Here is a 24,526-nt window from a genome sequence, read left to right as displayed (position 1 = left end):
ACTATAACGTAAAGCCATGTTCACATGAAGCATAACTGCTGCATTTTTATTTGCATGTTTTCTGCAGCTGTCCATACAATAAGACACAATAACCATCTTCTCTGATTATTGCATTTTACAGGTTTTTTTTTCTGCATTTTCTTTTTTATTGGATGCTATTTTCCTTATTGCTGCATTGCTATTTTTTGCGCCAAATCAAATTTATCAGTGTCCAGTAAAGTTTGATAAATTTGACTCATCATTACTGAGATAGGAGATGGGAGCTGCTATTGATAAGATTCTCTGTAGGTAGTATGAGGAGGAGGGAGGAGCTAAGGCAGAGCTCCTCCCCTCCTCTCCCTTCTATATAGATCATACATGTCAAACTGTAGCCCGTGGGCCAAATCTGGCCCACAGGGTGATTATATTTGGTCCTTGACATCAGAACCGCCACTCCTATTTGGGGTCCATTATTCTGTATGGAGGACTATGTGGGGCCCATTATACAGTATACTGGTTGGCCTGTGACTTTGTCACTGTCACGGTTCCACCCCTCACTGTGTCTGGGATGCAGTTACTGACAACTCAGCCGTCCAATCTCGTACAGGGGTGTGCTGGAGCTTTCAGTACTGTGATTGACAGCTCGACCATCCAATCTGTTACAGGGGCGTGCAATAGCTGTCAGTGTGGTGATTGACAGCTCGGCTGTCCAACCTAAGACTGGGAGGCACTGGCTATGTTCAGGTGTTCATTATTCCTATTGAATGCCTGGCTACTTAACTGAGCTGTTTCCCCCATACGTACATTCAGCTAGTGTGAAGTTTGTTCTCTGTGCCTTGAGTTCTGTTTATTGGTCTTCTGTTGCCTGACCTTGGTCCTTGTTGTGACCATCCATCTGTTTAACCCCTTCTGCTCTGATCTGCTTTCCTCCTGGTATTCTGATCTATTGAACGTTACCTGACTACGCCTTTGCCTCTTCCCTCTGTTTATGACGTACCCTCCTGGCTTTGACTTTGGACTCCTTGGCTATCCCGTCTCACGGCCTGCCCGTGAAAAGTGACTCAGCATCACAGTCCAAGTTTTCATTTTGGCCCTCTGTGTGTTTAAGTTTGTTTAAGTTTGACATCCCTGATCTAGATAGAAGAAGACAGCTGCTACTGATAAGATTCTATCTCAGTAATGGGAAAGTCTGTCTTCACTGAATACAGATTTTGACTGATCAATTCTGGCAGAGAAAGAAGCAGATTTTTCTGATAAGATATATTACAAAGTTGCTTATTTTCATGTGTGCTATTGATCTATGAACTAAACATTAAAATGACTGATACGTTTTAATACTTTTAAATTCTGTAATTTAGGCCCCTTTCACATCATGTTTAGGAGATTTGCCCTAATGTCCCCATTTGAGTAATGCCAAACTATTGGCAACTTTTAGCGATGATTGTCTCAAACATGTAACAGCCTCATTATTTGTCACCTACCCATCATCAGCTTCGTAAAGCTCAAAAATATGACATGCAGCATAAGGAGCGAGTTTTCCATTGGAGACATTCAGAGCCATCTGGAGAGCAGCTACTGTGGTGTCATGCTGGGAGAGAGAAATAAGGATTGTTTAAGAACATTCATTTCAACATGTCACTTCTAGTAAATGCTTGTATTCTCTATTCTTTTCTTATATACCTAGGTTGTGCATGCCTCTATTTTGTCTCTTGAATATTTATGAATGCATTTACAATTGGGTGTTAAAAGGAATCTGTCACTCCCTGGGACTTGTCTGACCTCTAATATGGGCATACAGGTGATAGAAATGTAAATCTATACCTACCTGTATGCCCCATATTAGAGGTCTTGTTGCTGTGAAATTTGTTTTTATTCATTCAATCAAGTTTCTAATGCTTGCAGGCTCGAGGACTGGAAGAAATCCCCACCTCCTGTGTGAATTATAATGTTTCCCCCCCTCCCCTGAACATCACAGTGCCTGGATTTGGCTGTTGCAACTGCACATCACAGGGCACTGTGACATGCAGGGGAGGGGGGAAACATTATAATTACCAAAGAAGGCAGGGATTTCTTCCAGTCCCCATGACTGGAACACATCAGAAACCTGATTGAATAAAAACTAATTTCACAGCAACAAGACCTCTAATATGAGGCATACAGGTAGGTATAGATTTACATTTCTATTACCTGTATGCCCATATTAAAGGCCAGATAAGTGCCAGGGGGTGCAGATTCCCTTTAATATTTTATCTTTTCGAGATGGGTGTGTCCTCATAACACTATAATTTTTGATTGGACAATATCAAAGTGCGTAGAGACACATCCAAAACTAGTAACAACCAGTTATCAACTCATTCCTAAATTTCTAGGATTAAAAGGAACCTGACAGGTCCCCCATGTGTGGCGCCCCTGCTGCGCATGAGTGCCACAGATCCTAGAGGGGTGCATGAACGGATTTCTCCACAAGAGGCCCTCATAGCACACACCTCCACCTTCCACCTCAGACCACCAGAGGGAGCCCGTTAGGGATATAAATAGGAAAGGTGGAGCTAGGCAGTTCAGTCTGGAGTCGACAGAGAGTCAAGTCTGTTGAGAGAGTTCCTGCAGTAGTTAAGCCTGAGAGAGGTCAGCCTGCAGTGGAGCCCAGTCCAGACTCAGTTGTAGCTTAGTTAGAGCTTAAGGTGTGCCGACGCCATAAGAGCGGTGAAGTGCGGCAAGCTGCCGCTAGTGTGTACAGCCTAGTGAGGGCCTCAAGCAGGCCGAAGGCTAGAGGAGTGAGTAGCATTGGGGGCAGAGGAGCTGTACAAGCTCACCCCAGAAAATATATACCGGACACCGGGTCCGCATCTACAGGGCCGTATATCCCCCTGTAGAGACAACCGGAGACCCCTGGAAGACTTCAGGTCCCAGGATCACCCAAGAGCTGATACATAACTGAGCCAGGAGTCACGGAGGCCCCGCAAGCTGGGAGCGCGTACTCCAAGAGAAGGCCCTACCACAAAGTCAGCCGGTGCAAGACAGAGACAAAGTTAGGCCTAGCTCCAGGCAGGTCAGAAACTTACTACACAAAGGCAAGAACAGAAGGCCCTACACCCGCTCACTGGGGAGGATCCTGATATGCACCCTTCACCCTACAGTGCTCCGGGATGTGCCTGAATTTCCATCAGTAAAAGGTACTGAAGTGACTATCGTGTCTGTCCCTGTTCTTGCTCTGACCCGTCTGGGTCCCATCTGCCCTGCATCCTTATATCCCCAGTGCCCTGAGGCCTAGCTCCACCTGTGGGGAGCTATACCACGCAAGCTGCCTTAACACCGGCCTCAGTGGGCTGCCACAGCACTGGTGATTCTCACGAGACACCACAGGTGGCGTCATGAACTTTCATATAATTATCCACTCCTTTAAAAGAGAGGCCCAGGGTACGGGCCCGGGAGCCGACTACCGCGACATCCCCCAAGATCAAGCAACGAGCCCCGGGCGCCGAGTCATCCCCATCCCCTGGGCGCAACACATGCCCTCAAACCCACCAGCATTAGAATATTTGTGGCTAAATTCCCTGCCTAACCAGCCCTCTATAGTGTTTAACACCTTAATTCATGTTTAAAAAAAGTATTCATAAGCTTTGTGTTTCCTATGTTTATTAGCCCTTTGACTAGTCGTTGGGGCGTTAGTTACCCCTGACTTGCTGTCCCTCCCTGCATGTTATCATGTCCCTGTGGGCATGATAACATGATTTGCAAGACCTGTCGTCATTGCCAACTCGCTGCAAAGCTCGCGCATGCAAATCCAAAAGCAATGGAAGCAAAAAAAAAAAATCATAATAATGATCTTTATTGAAATATATCAAGAACAGTAAAATAAAACTAAAATAAGAAAAAATGGGAGTCTGGAGTAAAGAATCCAATTCACCCAGAGGCCAACTCAATGATAAAGGATGTAAATGCAGAACTTCATAACACTAATATAGAAAGATCACAATCCTAAAAAACACAACTAAAAATCAAACATCAAGTGATAATGTCACAATGCAATAGATGGTAACAATATAGTAAGCCAAGGTGCAAAAGACTTAATATATTGCAAAAGGGAACGCAAAGTAAAAATGCTGAAGGAGGAATTGGGACAGCCTGGGGTGCTGGTGGGGGAAGTGAAGTACAATGATGTGGGCGGCTTTCTTCTCCCACATCATTGTTCCTGTGAAGCTGGGGGTGCGCTTTCTGGCTTCAGAGGCACACTGTGCATGTTCAGAAGTAAAGAAGACATCTTACACGTCAGCAATCATGACATAGAAGCATCCTTTGTACAAAGCAAAGAAGGTGTCATCATCACAGACCGTGATCCTTTAGTGCTCGAGCAACAAGACTATGAAACTGGCACATGATGTTGTATGGTCAATTAACTATCCAAATACAAGGAGGGTTTAGATGCCTTTCTTGATGAATATAATATTATAGGTTACACAGGGGCGGACATACCATTGGTGCAACCTATGCAGCCGCACAGAGGCCTATGAGGTAAAACGTCAGCATATATATTTTTTACAATTGTATGTCTAAATAGTGAGCGGCAAAGAATGGTCACGTCACTTCTTTTTAGGGCTCGTTCACACGACCATATTTTCGATCCGAATGCTGTCCATGAAAAAAATGGACAGCACTTGGACCAATGTTATTCAATGGGGCAGTGCAGATGAGCGATTTTTTTCAATGACTAAATTTGGGTGTGAAAAAAAATCACAGCATGCACTCATTTCTTCCATAAATCGGAAGAGACTCAACCATTCAAGTCTATGGGTGCGCAAAAAAATAAGATGCCGTACGGAGCCATAGTATAGCATCCAATTTTTACAGATACATTGCAATTCTGTAACATAGGAAACTATAAAATGTCTTGTAGATGATTAATAGCTGCCGCTGTAAAAACTGGACTGCACACTGGTGACAAGTGAGGAAAAAATCCTCCCACTTTTCTGGATGAAACTCTGACCGATATTTTTATACACTAGTGTGAACCTGCCCTAATTGTGTTTGGGCTTTCAAAGTCTGAAATGGTTAAAAGACACTCAAAAAGATTAAACATATGCACTGCAAGTAGTTTTGACATTGTTTTTTTAGCGCTTTTCCGGGCGGGTTCCTAAGCGGACCCACCTGAAAAAGATGCTGCTTGCACCATACCCTTTTGAACAGAAACTTGGCGGAAACTCTCCAAATCCAAACTCACTCTGAAAATTTGAAGTTTCCGCTCCAAAAACTAAAAAAACAAAACAAAAAACCTCAGTGTGTACATACCGTTCCATATAAAACCTATTCCTAATGGTGGGATGGCTTTTACATTATTTTGATCAAAATTATATTAACTAAATACCCTTTATTATTTATCATTATTTTTGCACTGTGCGATTTATCCATTTACTTCCAGTTATTTGGGCATTTTGCTTGTCTTTGGTTTTTCTCTGTCTAGTGGCCTTATGTGAACATGCATTTACATTTTGCATGCACATCAAGTTACGTTTCAGTTCAGACTCCCAGGTTTTTTCTTTGCAGCTTAGTGTGCTTTAGTGCATTTAAGGATGTGGCCGCCCTTTGTCTGAGCTGAAAGGTTCATTCTGCCTCTCAGGTCTATGTCTCTACTACGGGTTCAGTCTCTCTGCCCTTGTCCATATGTATATCACTTGACAAATGGTAAGGTTTTAATATTAGAGTTAGGACAGTCCCATAAGGGTTACCATGAAGTGGTGGGATGGCTTTTACATTATTTTGATCAAAATTATGTTAACTAAATACCCTTTATTATTTATCATTATTTTTGCACTGTGCGATTTACCCATTTACTTCCAGTTATTTGGGTATTTTGCTTGTTTTTGGTTTCTCTATTCCTAATAATTGCTACTAAAAAAAAAACGAAACAAAAAATACAGACAATTGTTAACATACCGCAGAATACATGATTAACTTTAGATTGCTGGATGGTTCTGTTGCAGCATGTGTTATATTTTTTAAAATAGAACCCACAAGGACACCTAAAAGTAATCAAAGTATTATTGATACATATAATATTGATAATAATCACACATATAACAATAGATATAATTATTGAAGAATATAAACTATGCAGAGGAAAACAGCACATATCTATTATTATCACATCATAATATTATATAGATAATAGTCACAGATATGTATCTATAGGGACAAGGATACTTGCAGACAAGGTGGAGGAAACTGGAAACTAAAAGGCAAAAGAACCGACCAAAGAGTCCATGGTGTATATAGTTATAAAGCTTGTACTTTATTACGGATCAAAACAATGGTGGAGGAGGATTTGGAAAAGAAATGAGGATGCACACTAAATATTGAAAATAAATAAAATCACATAAATAGTAATAAATTGGGGGAGTGAGACAGTTGCCACCGCCTGACGAAGGCAACGCTGAAACGCATGTCGGGGTGGACACCATTCTTCTGGGGAGTCTCAACACATGTAGTGTATGTGTCCTGCAATCTGTTTGCTATATCTATGATAATGTGTATATATTTGTGATGATTTTCTTCTAAGTACAAATCGGGCATATGCAGCCTTCTTGGGGATCATGGTATCCACTTTTAAGTACTATTGATTTGAGGCTGCCCCCTTAATTATCACAATTATATGTGTATATATATATATATATATATATATATATATATATATATATATATATATATATATATATATATATATATATATATATATATATATATATATATATACACACTGCTCAAAAAAAAAGGAAACACTTAAACAACAGAATATAGCTCCAAGTAAATCAAACTTATGTGAAATCAAACTGTCCACTTAGGAAGCAACACTGATTGACAATCAATTTCATATGCTGTTGTGCAAATGGAATAGACAATAGATGGAAATTATTGGCAATTATCAAGGAACGCTCAATAAAAGAGTGGTTCTGCAGGTGGGGACCACAGACCACATCTCAGTACCAATGCTTTCTGGCTGATATTTTGGTCACTTTTGAATGTTGGTTGTGCTTTCACACTCGTGGTAGCATGAGACGGACTCTACAACCCACAGAAGTTGCTCAGGTAGTGCAGCTCATCCAGAATGGCACATCAATGCGATCTGTGGCATGAAGGTTTGCTGTGTCTGGCAGCGTAGTGTCCAGAGGCTGGAGGTGCTACCAGGAGACAGGCCAGTACACCTGGAGACGTGGAGGAGGCCGTAGGAGGGCAACAACCCAGCAGAAGGACCGCTACCTCCGCCTTTGTGCAAGGAGGAACAGGAGGAGCACTGCCAGAGCCCTGCAAAATGACCTCCAGCAGGCCACAAATGTGCATGTGTCTGCACAAATGGTTAGAAACCGACTCCATGAGGGTGGTATGAGGGCCCGACATCCACAGATGGGGGTTGTGCTCACAGCCCAACACCGTGCAGGACGCTTGGCATTTGCCATAGAACACCAGGATTGGCAAAGTCGCCACTGGTGCCCTGTGCTCTTCACAGATGAAAGTAGGTTCACACTGAGCACATGTGACAGACATGACAGAGTCTGGAGACACCGTGGAGAGCGATCTGCTGCCTGCAACATCCTTCAGCATGACCGGTTTGGCAGTGGGTCAGTAATGGTGTGGGGTGGCATTTCTTTGGAGTGCCGCACAGCCCTCCGTGTGCTCGCCAGAGGTAGCCTGACTGCCATTTGGTACCGAGATGAGATCCTCAGACCCCTTGTGAGACCATATGCTGGTTCGGTTGGCCCTGGGTTCCTCCTAATGCAGGACAATGCCAGACCTCATGTGGCTGGAGTGTGTCAGCAGTTCCTGCAAGATGAAGGCATTGAAGCTATGGACTGGCTCGCCCATTTCCCAGACCTGAATCCGATTGAGCACATCTGGGACATCATGTCTCGCTCCATCCACCAACGTCACGTTTCACCACAGACTGTCCAGGAGTTGGCGTATGCTTTAGTCCAGGTCTGGGAGGAGATCCCACAGGAGACCATCCTCATCAGGAGCATTCCCAGGCGTTGTAGGGAGGTCATACAGGCACGTGGAGGCCACACACAATACTGAGCATCATTTTGACTTGTATTAAGGACATTACATCAAAGTTGGATCAGCCTGTAGTGTGTTTTTTCCACTTTAATTTTGGGGGAGACTCCAAATCCAGGCCTCCATTGGTTAATAAATTTTGATTTCCATTGATGATTTTTGTGTGATTTTGTTGTCAGCACATTCAACTTTGTACAGAACAAAGTATTCAATGAGAATATTTCATTCATTCAGCTCTAGGATGTGTTATTTGAGTGTTCCCTTTATTTTTTTGATGTGCATATATGTATGTATGTATGTATGTATGTATGTATGTATGTGTATATATATATATATATATATATATATATATATATATATATATATATATATATATATATATATATATATATATATATATATATATATATATATATATATATATATATATATATATATATATATATATATATATATATATAAACACATATATATATATGTGACACCCCAGGGGTCTGGTTGCCACAGTAATAGAGATATTATGTCTGAGAGCAAGTGGGAGGTTTCTCTGGTCAGGAGCCCTAAGCATGCAACACGGCCCACCCAGACCTGTAGTGCAGGACCAGTTAGTGAGCTCCATAGGTCCACTAGAGTCACTAGAGGTCAAATGCCCGCTCGCTGGAGAATCTAAACTAATGCACTGTGAATTTATCTGTTAACTGTTTACGGTTTTTGTTACTGCCTGTTGTTAATTATGTTTCTCAGTTACCCTGCAGATTTATTTGGACTAACAGGTTATGGACACTGGATAACCGGAACATTCTTGTAGATAGTTGCACCTTGGTGCCTCTTGTGAAGACGGCCGCGGAAGAGAAAACCTGTCTGGCGTGGCCTACTTGCGGCCCAAAGTAGCTAGCTCCAGCCTTGCAGCCACGCCCAAGGACAACGCAAGGGGTTTGCTTTGGACAGGTCCCCTACTTCGCTTAAAGCTTCACCTTGGGTGATATGGACACCCGGTTGCGGACACGCCGTGACCTTTAAAGAACTAAAGCTTCTTGTAAATATGTTATTGTGTTATTGTTATACCCTGTATTTATGTTTCTTTAAAAAAATTGTTTAATCCCGGAGTACTAAAATTTACTAGGGGGGAATGTGACACCCCAGGGGTCTGGTTGCCACAGTAATAGAGATATTATGTCTGAGAGCAAGTGGGAGGTTTCTCTGGTCAGGAGCCCTAAGCATGCAACACGGCCCACCCAGACCTGGGAGGGGAGGAATCTGCCCTTATAAACTGGGTCTGGGGCAGGATTAGGTTAGACAGAGCCTGCAGAACAAGCAGAGCAGTCAGAGCCTGGAAAGGGAAAGTGACAACAGGAGCTCTGCAGGAGCAGGAGCGAGTGCCAGAGGCAGGAAGCTAGAAAGCTCGCCTTGGCTGAAGACACTAACCCGGACACGGAGTCCGAGGCTGTGGGGACATCCAGGTCCAGCAGCAGAATCCAACCGGCAGGGGATTCCATGTCCTCTGGCCTTAGAAACCCGAAGGCACGGTCACAAGCAAGGGACCAGCACCGCCATCGTGAAGCGAAGGCTAACGGAAGGCCCCAAGTCACCGGCCATACGGGTGAGCACCACACGGTATACTCAGGGACGTGGGCTACTTCTACCCGCATAGAGCAAGGTAGCCAGGAAAGAATGCAGATAGTCGGGGAGGCCTACAACTCCACCTGGGAGGGTCTGCTTTATACCATCAGTAAAGACCCTGAACTGCACCACACGTCTCTGTGATTCCTTGCCGCACCAGCACCATTACTACTGGGACGCTCACACCATCACTCCCATCATCCACATTAGCTGCCCTGAGGCAATACTTCTCCCGTGGGGAGTTATCCCATACTCGGCTGCGCAAACAACATCAGCCTCAGCGGTCGGCAGCGCAGCGGCGGTCCCCACTAACCGCAATCCACGGGTGGCGTAGTCGGACATTGTTATTACTTAAGACCGCCACTGGCTTGACCGCCCTGGGCACGGACCGGGTCACCGCCACGGAGAACTACAACCCCCAGCATCCCAGCGATCCGGCTCCGGGTATCCCCCTGCACAGCACAGGCCCAGGGGGCGCGTCAACTTTGGCGTAGTCGGCAGGATTTTGTGCCCGCAACCACCGGGTACTGCGTGCCTGAAAAAGACTTTTGAACTTACCTGTGGTGAAGTTTCCCGCCGTCCGGAGTCGTTTCCCGCCATCCGGAGCCGATTTCCGCCATCAGACGCCATCTTGGACCGTTTCCCGCCATCTTCTGCCTTCTTCCCGCCATCCGCCGCTGCTTCCCGCCTTCGGACGCCATCTTCGGGACGCCGCGCGGGAAGAAGAGGGGCGTGGACGCCGAAAGCGCGCGAGATCCGAAGCTCCGCCCCACGCTCCGCCCCACACTCCGACGCTGCGTAAGGTCCTGGAAGGAAGAAAGAGCGAAGCTGACGTCATCGGAGCGCGACGCCAGGTCCTCAACCCCGACGATCGACTGCGGAGCCGCGGCCTACGGAAGAAGAGCATCGCAAGGTAGGCCACGGTCCACTAGGGGGGAAGGAGGATGTCGAACACTGAGGGGAGCTCCACTGCCACAGCCACCGCCAGCGCAACCGCTGCAGCAGTCATGCCATTCACCATGCCCTATATCCCGGGGGCAACCTGGCTACCCCAGTACTCAGGAGAGTCACATACCCTGAGTGACTTTAGGGAAAGACTTGATAGCCTCTTCCAAGTATACCCCCTCACAGAAGAGCAAAAAGTGAGCATTCTGGTGGCCCAGTTAATCGGGGCAGCCCAAAGGGAGGTAAAGTCCTGGTCACCTGGGAAGAAGAGGACTGTCAGAGAGATACTAGCCCGGCTGAAAGACACGTTTGACACCCGCACCTCAGCCGAGATAAAACTAAGATTTTATGGGTGCAAACAACAGGCACATGAAAGTATAAGAGACTATGCCCTAAACCTACAAGAGGCCCTGAGAGCCATTAAGCAGGCAGACCCTGACAGCGTGGGAAATGAAGACAAGCTGTTGACTGAACAATTTATTGAGGGTCTACTGTGCAATGCCCACCGAACCCAGTTGCGGGCAATGGCCTTACAGGACCCTGACCTGGACTTTGCACAGTTCAAGGACAGAGCCATCCGGGTGCTCCGAGAACCGGCACCAGATGGCGCTGTGACCCACAGGCTCCCTGCTATCACTTACCACCAGGAGACGGCGCCCTTGTCTGCAGGGCCTGTGGGAGCTGATGCGCAGGCTTTGAACAATGACCCGGCAACAGACCTGCACCACCAGGTCCAAGAGCTGACTAAGAGTGTTGCCGCGCTAACCAGAACTGTTCAGTCTTTACAGGTCTCTTCTCCAGAAAAGATCCAGCTGGCATCCGGACCGGAGGGCGTCCCATGGCGCCGACTGAGGAGGACCCCACCGGCCAGAGAAAGACCCAGCGACAGATACAACGAGGACGGATGACCCATCTGCCGCCGCTGCAATCAACCCGGACATATGGCAAGGTACTGTCATTTAAACGGGCACAACCTGGGGTAGAGGGCCAACCCCCAGGCATAAGATCATCAGGCCCATCAAACTGGCGTGATAAATACGTAGGGGGACGTCCGGTCTTGCCTGTGGTACTGGATGGCATTCCTATGAGTGCCCTACTAGACACCGGGGCACAGGTCACCACCATCCCGTACGTGCTCTTCAAGCGGTACTGGAATGACTCGGACATAATCCGCTACCCAGATGACGACCTGAGCATTATCGCCAGCAATGGTCAGCCCGTGCCACAGATAGGATTTAAGGAAATGACCATCAAGGTCAGTAAAGTTGAACTGCCGGCACAAGGACTGATCATTGTGGACATTGACCGTCGCGAGAGTCACCCAAAAATAACCCTAGGTACTAATGTAATCGAAAACTGTCTTGCAGAGGTGATTCTTATTTTGCAACAGGTTGCCAAGAATTCCAGTTCCAGCCAGCAGCGTGTGCTCCAAAAAGAGATCCGGGCACTGATGAAACGGCAACAGGTGGAACTATCTGGTGGTGAGATAGGTAGCGTGAGAATGTGTGACCTGTTCCCTATTGCCATGCCCCCAAAAAGTGAGATGATGATTTGGTGCCGGGCAGCTATTGGTCTAAGAGGTAGAGACTACCAAGCAATGGTAGAACCCGTCTACTCAGACAGTAGGCCCACCATTTTGACAGCACGGGGGGTGGTCGATGTACGCCATGGGAGGGTGCCCATCCGCATCATCAATATCGGGGAGAGAGAAGTATACCTGCCCCGGTATGCCACGCTAGCCAAATTGTTCACCATAAACCAGAATTCTGTACAGGCCATGGAACCCTTGCCTCCATCTCAACCAGAGGAAGGTAACGGCTCTAAGAAACCACTGGAGGACTGGTGTCAGCAACTGCATTTGGGTACTGACTCCACTCCCTCACACCAAAAACAGGGAGTCTATCGGGTGGTTCAAGAGTAGGAGAGAGTGTTTAGTAAACACCCGCTAGACTTCGGGCGAGTAAAGGGGGTAGAACATCACATCCCCACGGGAGACCACCCTCCTATAAAGGAGAGATACCGACCCGTACCCCCTGCACACTATCAACACGCCAAGGGGATGCTAAAAGACATGAAGGTGGCTGGGGTAATTAGGGACAGCTGTAGCCCCTGGGCAGCTCCACTAGTCTTAGTGAAAAAGAAAGACAACACCATGAGAATGTGTGTAGATTACAGGAAGGTCAACCGTATCACACACACAGATGCTGTAGCGTCGGCGTCCCTGCCTCCTGCTAGGCAGGGACGCTGTTCCCCTCACCTCTCCGCTCCGAGCCCGGCGCCCTCCTCCCGCTCTGCTGGCAGCGCGCGCTCCTTCCCGGCCACGGTGCTTAGGGCGCGCGCGCGCTCCCCCCTCTTAAAGGGGCCGCGCGCGCCGTCCTAAGGAGTCCCCGGCCAATGGCCGGAGGACTTCACCATATATAAGGCACCTCCTCCAAAATGGAGGTGCCCGAGCAATGTTGTTGCACTGTTCACTACTCTGCTTCAGCCCTCAGGTTCCGTTTCCAGTTACCTGCCAGTTTCCTGCCAGTTTGCTGTCTGATTCCTGCCTGTTATCTGCTTACCTGCTTGCTAGCCTGAGGTCCGACGGTCTGCCTTCCGACATCTGTCAGTCTGTCTATGGACCAGCTTGCCCGCTCACCTGGGAGCGCTCACCTGCTACCTGTCTGCTAGCCTACCTGGAGGCTCCGCCGTCACGTGCTGTGACCACCTGCCAGTCCAGAGACTCTTGCCCGCTCACCTGGGAGCGCTCATCTGCTACCTGCCTGTTAGCCTACCTGGAGGCTCCGCCGTCACGTGCTGTGACCACCTGCCAGTCCAGAGACTCTTGCCCGCTCACCTGGGAGCGCTCATCTGCTACCTGCCTGTTAGCCTACCTGGAGGCTCCGCCGTCACGTGCTGTGACCACCTGCCAGTCCAGAGACTCTTGCCCGCTCACCTGGGAGCGCTCATCTGCTACCTGCCTGTTAGCCTACCTGGAGGCTCCGCCGTCACATGCTGTGACCACCTGCTTATCCAGAGACTCTCGCCTGCTCACCTGGGAGCACACATCTGCCATCTGCCTGCTAGCCTACCTGGAGGCTCAGCCGTCACAGGTCGTACCTACCCTTTACCCAGAGACTATCCCGGTCACTTGCCGTGACCTCCTGCCCGTTTACCCAGAGACTGTCCCGGTCACTTGCCGTGACCTCCTGCCCGTTCACCCAGAGACTGCCCCGGTCACTTGCTGTGACCTCCTGCCCGTTCACCCAGAGACTGCCCCGGTCACTTGCCGTGACCTCCTGCCCGTTTACCCAGAGACTGTCCCGGTCACTTGCCGTGACCTCCTGCCCGTTTACCCAGAGACTGTCTCGGTCACCTGCTGTGACTACCTGCCTGTCTTCCCTGGTCGCCACCCGCTTCCTTACAAGGACCGCCCCCTTGTATAAGTTGCTCAGAGGTTCCGCCTCCCAGACCCGTTACAGTTTGCTCGGGCCATGGAACCCGGTGGCACCCAAGCTCCCTCGCTCTCGGACCTTTGTCATGAACTGTCCCATCAGAGGTCCCAACAGGAGTCCATCCTGAGTCACCTGCGGAATGTCAATTCTCGCCTGGACACTCTGACTGCTCCACCAGCAACCACCGCTAGTGTCATGACTCGCAACCCGGCAGCTCCGCTGCCCACCAATACCATGGTATCCTGCTCCGGACCCCGGCTTTCTGCACCTCCTCGCTTCGGAGGCGACTCCGCTCAGGCTCGGGGCTTCATAAACCAGTGCACCCTGCACTTTGAACTCCTGTCCCACCAGTTTAACTCCCACCGGGCCAAAGTAGCCTTCATCATGTCCCATCTCACGGGGGAGGCACTGGCTTGGCTAAATCCTCTATGGGAGAGAGGAGACCCCCTGGTGTCCGACTTGCCTGCCTTTCTCACGGCTTTCCGGAAAGTCTTCGACGAACCCGGACGGAGGACCTCATCCGCATCGTCTCTGCTACGCCTCCGTCAGGGAAGTCTCACTGTGGGCCAATATGCCATACGGTTCCGTACCCTTGCCTCGGAGCTGGCCTGGGATAACGACGCTCTGGTATCTGTCTTCTGGGAGGGTCTGTCCGGCCGTATTAAAGATGAACTCGCCGGTCGGGACATTCCTACCACTCTCGATGACTTAATAACTCTTGCCACCCGGATTGACCTACGGTTCCAGGAGCGTGCCAAAGAGGTCACCCGTGAGGGGAGGTTTCCACGTCTAGCTCCTACCTTCCAGAAACCCGTCACTCCCTCCGTTTCTCCCCAGGTACACTCTCCTGAGCCTATGCAGGTCGACCAGACCAAGATGGTCAAAACCCGTCAGGACTTACGCCGTGCCGAGGGGAGCTGCTTCTACTGTGGCAGCAAGGAGCACCGGATCCGTACCTGCCCGGAAAGGTCGGGAAACGCCTGTGTCTAGGTTCGCTCAGAGAGGTCGACCTAGACAAGAATAAATCCTCTCCATCTCTGCTGCTGTCAGTCTCAATTATCTGCGGGGAGAACCGTTATTTCGAACTAGCCCAACTTGACTCTGGAGCAGCCGGGAATCTTATTTCACAGTCCCTGGTAGAAAAACACCGCATTCCCACCAAACCTCTGGCTGTACCCTTATCTGTCGCTGCCGTGGATGGGGGCCTCTTACCACGTCCCATCCAACTCATCACCGAATCCATTACTCTGCAGGTGGGAATGCTGCATTCTGAGAGCATCTCTTTTCACGTTCTGCCTGGACTCTCTCACGCCCTCTTACTAGGCCTACCTTGGCTCCAGAAACATGCACCCGTGCTTGACTGGAAGACCGGAGAAGTCCTTCGCTGGGGACAGGACTGCCAAAAGACTTGTTTGGTTCCCGTTCATCCCGTCCGTCCTTCTCCTACCCCAGCTAATCTACCTGGACTTCCGATTCCTTATTGGTCATTTGCTGATGTCTTTAATAAAAAGGAGACAGAGACATTACCCCCTCATAGACCATACGACTGTCCTATCGACCTGCTACCCGGTACTACGCCTCCCCGTGGGCGTATTTACCCATTGTCCGCTGCTGAGACCCGGTCGATGTCCGAATATATTGAGGAGAATCTGGCCCGGGGATTCATCCGGAAATCTACCTCCCCGGCGGGAGCAGGCTTCTTTTTCGTTAAAAAGAAGGATGGCTCTCTCCGTCCCTGTATAGACTATAGAGGCCTTAACCAGATCACGGTGAAGAATAAGTACCCCCTTCCGCTCATTCCGGAATTATTTGATCGTCTGAGGGGGGCTAGAATCTTCACCAAACTGGACCTCCGCGGGGCGTACAACCTGGTCCGTATCCGTCAGGGGGATGAATGGAAGACTGCATTCAACACCCGGGATGGCCACTATGAATATCTGGTAATGCCCTTTGGTCTCTGTAACGCTCCTGCCGTCTTTCAAGAGTTGGTCAATGACATCTTCCGGGACCTTCTCTACTCCTGCGTAGTGGTGTACCTGGACGACATCTTGGTCTTCTCTCCGGATCTCCAGACTCACCGGAGGGATGTTCGTCAGGTCCTGCTCAGGCTCAGGCAGAATCACCTCTTCGCTAAATATGAGAAGTGCCTCTTTGAGCAGACCTCGCTTCCGTTTTTTGGGCTACATTATTTCTCAGACCGGCCTCCGAATGGATCCAGAGAAACTGTCTGCCATCGAGAAATGGCCTCGACCGGAGGGGTTGAGGGCTATTCAGCGGTTCCTGGGCTTCGCCAACTACTACCGCCTCTTCATACCGCACTTCTCTTCCCGGACTGCCCCAATTTCCGCGCTCACCTGTAAGGGCACTAATCCCAGAGAGTGGCCGCCCGAAGCAGAGGAGGCCTTTCTTTTTTTAAAACAGGCCTTCTCTTCCGCCCCGGTGCTGCATCGCCCGGACGGCAACAAGCAGTTCTTCCTGGAAGTTGACGCCTCCTCCTCTGGAGCCGGTGCGGTACTTACCCAAAAATCGTCTTCCGGGAGAATGGTAACTTGTGGCTTCTTCTCCAAACTCTTCTCCTCTTCTGAGCGCAACTATTCCATAGGAGACCGAGAGTTATTGGCCATCAAGCTGGCATTGGAAGAGTGGCATTAACTACTCGAGGGGGCTCTTCACCCGGTAATAATTTACACTGACCACAAGAACTTGGCTTACCTCCAGCATGCCCAGAGACTTAACCCGCGCCAAGCCCGGTGGTCCTTGTTTTTTGCTCGCTTTGATTTTGTTCTTCATTTTCGCCCGGCTGACAAAAACATCAAAGCGGACGCCTTGTCCCGATCCTTTCTGGTGTCTGACCTCGAGGAAGAACCTAAACATATCATCGATCCCGCCAGAGTAATGCAGGTGGCTCCCGTGAGTCTAAATCGTCTCCCTCCCGGTAAGACGTTCGTATCGGTACCTGATCGGGAGAAGATCCTACACTGGGGTCATTCGTCTAAACTAGCTGGCCACGCCGGTCAGAAAAAGACCCTCCAGCTTATTACCCGGCACTACTGGTGGCCTACCCTGCACAAGGACGTAATAGACTTTGTTTCTGCCTGTGTGTCCTGCGCCCGCAACAAAGTTCCGAGACACCTGCCAGCCGGTCGCCTCCTTCCGCTTCCTGTACCTGCTGCCCCCTGGCAGCATATAGCTATGGATTTCATAACTGATCTCCCCGTCTCTGCTGGTTGTACGGTCATTTGGGTGGTAGCTGACCGCTTTTCCAAGATGGCTCACTTTATTCCCCTGCCAGGCCTCCCGTCTGCACGCTAGTTGGCTAAAGACTTTATCCGCCACATCTTCCGTCTTCATGGCCTGCCCCTCCACATCGTGTCGGATCGTGGGCTACAGTTCACCTCACGTTTCTGGAGAGCCACTTGTAAATTGCTAGACGTCACCCTGGACTTCTCCTCCGCTTACCATCCACAGTCTAATGGTCAAGTGGAGCGGATCAATCAGATCCTGACCAGTTACCTCCGGCACTTCGTTAATGCCCACCATTCTGACTGGGTGGATCTCCTGCCATGGGCCGAATTCTCTTACAACAATCACGAGAGCGAATCTTCCTCCAAATCCCCGTTTTTTGTAGTCTTCGGTCAGCATCCTCGGATCCCATTTCCCGTCTCCACCTCGGTGGATAATCCGGCTGCGGAATCTCTTGTTAACAAATTTTCCTCCATGTGGGAGAGTACCCGGTCCGCACTCCTTCAGTCGTCCGAGCGTATGAAAAGACATGCTGACAAAAAACGTCTGGATCCTCCTCAATTCCGTCCAGGGGATAAGGTCTGGCTCTCGTCCAAGTATGTCCGGCTCAAGATTCCTTCCTATACGTTAGGGCCTCGGTTCATCGGTCCTCTGGAGATCATCAGTCAGATCAACCCGGTGGCCTATAAATTGAAACTCCCGGCCAACTTGCGGATCCCTAACTCCTTCCATGTATCTCTCCTCAAACCCGTGGTACTTAATTCTTTTTCCAAGTCTACAGGTACGCCTCCTGCTCCGGTTTCCGCTGAAAACGAGTTTGAGGTAGAGAACATTCTGGCCACAAAAAGGGTAAGAGGAAAGACCTTTTTTCTAGTAGATTGGAAGGGGTTTGGTCCTGAGGAGAGAACGTGGGAGCCTCGGGAGAACATCCATGCCCCTCTCATCCTTGCTAAATTTCTGTCTGGCCTAAAAAAGGGGGGGCCTAAAGGGGGGGGTACTGTAGCGTCGGCGTCCCTGCCTCCTGCTAGGCAGGGACGCTGTTCCCCTCACCTCTCCGCTCCGAGCCCGGCGCCCTCCTCCCGCTCTGCTGGCAGCGCGCACTCCTTCCCGGCCACGGTGCTTAGGGCGCGCGCTCTCCCCCTCTTAAAGGGGCCGCGCGCGCCGTCCTAAGGAGTCCCCGGCCAATGGCCGGAGGACTTCACCATATATAAGGCACCTCCTCCAAAATGGAGGTGCCCGAGCAATGCTGTTGCACTGTTCACTACTCTGCTTCAGCCCTCAGGTCCCGTTTCCAGTTACCTGCCAGTTACCTGCCAGTTTGCTGTCTGATTCCTGCCTGTTATCCGCTTACCTGCTTGCTAGCCTGAGGTCCGACGGTCTGCCTTCCGACATCTGTCAGTCTGTCTATGGACCAGCTTGCCCGCTCACCTGGGAGCGCTCACCTGCTACCTGTCTGCTAGCCTACCTGGAGGCTCCGCCGTCACGTGCTGTGACCACCTGCCAGTCCAGAGACTCTTGCCCGCTCACCTGGGAGCGCTCATCTGCTACCTGCCTGTTAGCCTACCTGGAGGCTCCGCCGTCACGTGCTGTGACCACCTGCCAGTCCAGAGACTCTTGCCCGCTCACCTGGGAGCGCTCATCTGCTACCTGCCTGTTAGCCTACCTGGAGGCTCCGCCGTCACATGCTGTGACCACCTGCTTATCCAGAGACTCTCGCCTGCTCACCTGGGAGCACACATCTGCCATCTGCCTGCTAGCCTACCTGGAGGCTCAGCCGTCACAGGTCGTACCTACCCTTTACCCAGAGACTGTCCCGGTCACTTGCCGTGACCTCCTGCCCGTTTACCCAGAGACTGTCCCGGTCACTTGCCGTGACTTCCTGCCCGTTCACCCAGAGACTGCCCCGGTCACTTGCTGTGACCTCCTGCCCGTTTACCCAGAGACTGTCCCGGTCACTTGCCGTGACCTCCTGCCCGTTTACCCAGAGACTGTCCCGGTCACCTGCTGTGACTACCTGCCTGTCTTCCCTGGTCGCCACCCGCTTCCTTACAAGGACCGCCCCCTTGTATAAGTTGCTCAGAGGTTCCGCCTCCCAGACCCGTTACAGATGCGTACCCGTTACCAAGGATAGAAGAGTCCTTAGCTGCATTAAAATCTGCTAACTTCTTCTCTACTTTGGATCTCACTAGCGGGTACTGGCAGGTTCCTGTAGCAGAGGCGGACCAGGAGAAAACCGCATTCACCACCCCGATGGGACTCAGCGAATTTAACTGTATGCCGTTCGGGCTCTGCAACGCACCAGGAACCTTCCAACGGTTGATGGAATGCTGTCTGGGACACCGGAACTTCGAGACGGTCCTATTATACCTGGACGACGTCATCGTCTATTCCAAGACCTATGAGGACCATCTGGAACACCTGGCAGAAGTGTTTGAAGCCCTGGCGAACTATGGCCTAAAGGTAAAACCCTCAAAGTGTCATCTACTGAAGCCAAAGGTACAATACCTGGGACACGTGGTAAGTGCTGACGGAGTAGCCCCCGACCCTGACAAGATCACCGTGATTAAGGACTGGCCAAGACCATCCAGCATAAAGGAAGTCCGGCAGTTCCTCAGGTTGGTAGGCTACTACCGAAGATTCATTCCCGGTTTTACCAAGAAGGCAGCTCCCATGCAGGACCTCCTGATAGGCCAGTCCAGGAAGGCCAAAAACCAGAAGCCACCCTTCAAATGGGAAAAGCTGGAAGAGGAGTCCTTCTGCCAGCTGAAGATGGCCCTCACGTTGGATGAAATCCTGGCGTACCCTGATTACAGCCAGCCCTTTATCCTCTACACGGACGCAAGCAACATCAGGCTAGGAGCCGTACTGTCCCAGATCCAGCAGGGGAGAGAACGGGTAATTGCTTACGCCAGCCGAAAACTGCGACCCACGGAAAGAAACCCTGAGAATTACAGCTCGTTCAAGCTCGAGTTCCTGGCAGTGGTGTGGGCAGTAACCGAACGTTTCAAGCATTACCTTGCCTCTTCCAGGTTCACCGTGTACACGGACAACAACCCGTTGACACACCTGGACACTGCAAGACTGGGTGCCCTGGAGCAGAGATGGATGGCCCGCCTGTCCAATTTTGAGTTCACAATCAAATACCGGGCAGGACGCTCCAATACCAACGCGGACGCCCTGTCCAGAATGCCAAACCTACCGGATGAAGGGGAGGATCCAGAAGAATTGGAAGAGATCGAACTCCCTGCGTTTCACCGTCATGGGATTACCCAGTATTCCCACCGTGTGAGGGGCCAGCGATCCCCTACATTCAACCCCTTACCCCACTACAACTGGGCGGAGACAGAAGACAGTGACCCCGCAGTCCGTCTGGTGAAGGAGATGCTGACCCAGGCTGACGCCCACCTGGACCCAGACGCTCCGGAAGAGACCAAGCAACTGTGGACGGACAAGAGCAGACTGTTTCTCTACAAGGAGAAGTTGTGCCGCAGAATGGTCAATTCACGGACACATGAGCTGATCTGGCAGGTGGTGGTACCGAGACTGGACGCGGCTATGGTGCTGGAGGCCTACCACAATGGAGCCGGGCACTTCGGATGGAAGAAGCTGGAGTTCCTGCTGCGTGAACGGTTCTACTGGATAGGCATGAGAGGAGCCATTGAGAGGTGGTGTAGAGTCTGTGGCCTGTGCAATCTAAGAAGAAGGGACCGTGCCAGCCAGAGGACTCCCCTGCAGCCCATCATCACCAGGCAGCCGCTGGAACTGGTCGCTCTGGACCATGTTAAACTGGCTCCAAGCAGAAGCGGGTATGTCTACGCCCTAACCATCGTGGATCACTACTCCCGATTCCTAGTAGTGGTCCCCGTCAAAGACTTAACAGCACAAACAGCAGCTAGAGCCTTCCAGCTGCACTTCTGCCGCCCACACGGGTACCCGGACCAAGTGCTGACGGACCAAGGACCAGCCTTCGAAGCGGAGGTCTTCCAGGAGTTCTGCAACCTGTATGGCTGCAAGAAGATAAGAACAACACCCTATCACCCCCAAACCAATGGACTCTGCGAGAAGATGAACCAGGTGGTGATAGATCTGCTAAAAACATTTCCCCTGGAAGAACGCAGTCTGTGGCCTGAGAAACTGCCCGATCTGGTGGACCTGTATAACCACATCCCGGTAGGTTCCACCAACTGTACCCCGGCTTACCTAATGCGAGCAAGACCTGGTAAGCTGCCTGTTGACCTGGATATGGGAGTCCTGATACCTGAGGACACCTCACCAGAGACAGACTGGGATACAGAACGGCAGCAGCAGTACCGGAAAGTACATGAGAGCGTCGAGCGAAGTCTCTGTCAATCAAGAGAAAGGCAGGAGAGAACTTATAACCAACATGCTCCCTCTGTTCCCCTGGTACCTGGAGAGCAGGTCTTGAAAAGAAAAAGGCGGCTCCATAAATTGGACGACCAGTGGGAAAAGGACCCGTACACCGTACTGCCCTCAAGCCACCATAATCCAAAGGTGTACGTCATCAGCAAGGATGGAGGAGAGACCACAGCCACTGTCTCCAGAGACTACCTGAAAAAGTGCCCCGAGAAGTTGCAAAGCACGGATGAAGATCAGGAAGACCCTCAACCCGTAGAGGAAAAGGAGGAAATGATCACCACCGTACTCGGAGACTTTCCCCGGTCCTGGACACAAGTAAACAACGCTATCGTGGTGCCCGTTCTCACCTTTCTCCAGCCAGCCCCTCAAGTGCCTACAGAAGACCAGGTAGAGCTGGAAGAGCAGCCGGCCCAGGAGGCAGAAGAGTCCACACCAGCAGCACAGGAGGATCAACCCTCTGCTAGTAGTGAGCCTGCCGTGCCCCTAGTGAGCCAAAGAGTGCGCAGACAGCTGCCCAGCTTACCCATAACACCTTCTACACCCTGTAGTGCAGGACCAGTTAGTGAGCTCCGTAGGTCCACTAGAGTCACTAGAGGTCAAATGCCCGCTCGCTGGAGAATATAAACTAATGCACTGTGAATTTATCTGTTAACTGTTTATGGTTTTTGTTACTGCCTGTTGTTAATTATGTTTCTCAGTTACCCTGCAGATTTATTTGGACTAACAGGTTATGGACACTGGATAACCGGAACATTCTTGTAGATAGTTGCACCTTGGTGCCTCTTGTGAAGACGGCCGCGGAAGAGAAAACCTGTCTGGCGTGGCCTACTTGCGGCCCAAAGTAGCTAGCTCCAGCCTTGCAGCCACGCCCAAGGACAACGCAAGGGGTTTGCTTTGGACAGGTCCCCTACTTCGCTTAAAGCTTCACCTTGGGTGATATGGACACCCGGTTGCGGACACGCCGTGACCTTTAAAGAACTAAAGCTTCTTGTAAATATGTTATTGTGTTATTGTTATACCCTGTATTTATGTTTCTTTAAAAAATGTGTTTAGTCCCGGAGTACTAAAATTTACTAGGGGGGAATGTGACACCCCAGGGGTCTGGTTGCCATAGTAATAGAGATATTATGTCTGAGAGCAAGTGGGAGGTTTCTCTGGTCAGGAGCCCTAAGCATGCAACACGGCCCACCCAGACCTGGGAGGGGAGGAATCTGCCCTTATAAACTGGGTCTGGGGCAGGATTAGGTTAGACAGAGCCTGCAGAACAAGCAGAGCAGTCAGAGCCTGGAAAGGGAAAGTGACAACAGGAGCTCTGCAGGAGCAGGAGCGAGTGCCAGAGGCAGGAAGCTAGAAAGCTTGCATTGGCTGAAGACACTAACCCGGACACGGAGTCCGAGGCTGTGGGGACATCCAGGTCCAGCAGCAGAATCCAACCGGCAGGGGATTCCATGTCCTCTGGCCTTAGAAACCCGAAGGCACGGTCACAAGCAAGGGACCAGCACCGCCATCGTGAAGCGAAGGCTAACGGAAGGCCCCAAGTCACCGGCCATACGGGTGAGCACCACACGGTATACTCAGGGACGTGGGCTACTTCTACCCGCATAGAGCAAGGTAGCCAGGAAAGAGTGCAGATAGTCGGGGAGGCCTACAACTCCACCTGGCCAGGGGAGATCCTGCTTGCTCACAGACTGACCAGGCCCCTACTGCTAACCAGTACTCCCGGGAGGGTCTGCTTTATACCATCAGTAAAGACCCTGAACTGCACCACACGTCTCTGTGATTCCTTGCCGCACCAGCACCATTACTACTGGGACGCTCACACCATCACTCCCATCATCCACATTAGCTGCCCTGAGGCAATACTTCTCCCGTGGGGAGTTATCCCATACTCGGCTGCGCAAACAACATCAGCCTCAGCGGTCGGCAGCGCAGCGGCGGTCCCCACTGACCGCAATCCACGGGTGGCGTAGTCGGACATTGTTATTACTTAAGACCGCCACTGGTTTGACCGCCCTGGGCACGGACCGGGTCACCGCCACGGAGAACTACAACCCCTAGCATCCCAGCGATCCGCCTCCGGGTATCCCCCTGCACAGCACAGGCCCAGGGGGCGCGTCATATATATGCGTGTTATACATCACACATTTTTGCAGTGATGCTATTGTCTCTCCCCCCCGATTTATTACTATTCATGTGATTTTATTTCTTTTTATTATTGAGTGTGCATCCTTGTTTCTTTTGCCATCCCTCCTCCACCATTGTTTTGATCCTTAATAAAGTACAAGCGTTTTAACTATATATTTATTGAAGAGTATATATTTTTAGGGGCTATCCACAGGTGGTACTTACTATATTTGTAGCCTAAGGACATGTTCACAAACTGCATCTTGCAGTGTTTTTTCCCATGCATTTTTGACACTTAAACATTGCAGAATTTTACAGTACCAGCAAAGTGAACAAGATTTCTGAAATCTCATGCACACATTGCTTTTTTTTTTTATTTGAACCATCAAAGCATTTTTTTTTCAAATCTGCAGTACGTCTATTCTTTCAGCATTTTTGCAGCATTTTTCACCCATTGAAATGAATGGAAAAAAGCGCAAGTGAAAAAAAGCTTCAAAAAGATGAAAAACATATTTTATTCAACATTTTTCCTGCCAACACTCTTGTTTTTGCTGCAGAAAAAATCTGCTGCAAATACTTAAAGGGGTTTTCCCATGAACGAAAGTTAATTTTAATAAATAGATTTTGGAATAATAATAACTTCCACAATTGAATGTATTTAAATAAAATGTTCCAGTGCTGAGATAATTTTAGAAATGTGCCCTGCTGTGTACTGTGTAATGGCTGTGTCTAACCGTACAGGAACACGGTCTGATCAATCC

The 24,526-nt window shown here is 50.0% G+C and overlaps 1 protein-coding gene across 5 annotated transcripts in view; it reads right to left on the bottom strand.

Annotated features, from left to right (window-relative positions):
* ACP3 (acid phosphatase 3) overlaps nt 1-24,526 on the bottom strand; it is a 200,264-nt gene that overhangs the window by 27,157 nt on the left and 148,581 nt on the right. For all 5 annotated transcript variants that reach the window (XM_073678094.1, XM_073678095.1, XM_073678091.1 and 2 more), the window contains 2 exons: nt 5,911-5,996; nt 1,461-1,567 (listed from right to left, as the gene is read on the bottom strand). In XM_073678094.1, the coding sequence (XP_073534195.1) occupies nt 1,461-1,567; nt 5,911-5,996 (193 nt within the window). The remainder of the gene's footprint in view (nt 1-1,460; nt 1,568-5,910; nt 5,997-24,526) is intronic.

Source organism: Phyllobates terribilis, unplaced genomic scaffold, assembly GCF_046119375.1.
Source record: "Phyllobates terribilis strain yellow unplaced genomic scaffold, ASM4611937v1 Scaffold_4__5_contigs__length_816908805, whole genome shotgun sequence".
NCBI classification, from domain to species: domain Eukaryota; kingdom Metazoa; phylum Chordata; class Amphibia; order Anura; family Dendrobatidae; genus Phyllobates; species Phyllobates terribilis.
This window is presented reverse-complemented; position numbering and strand designations above follow the sequence as displayed.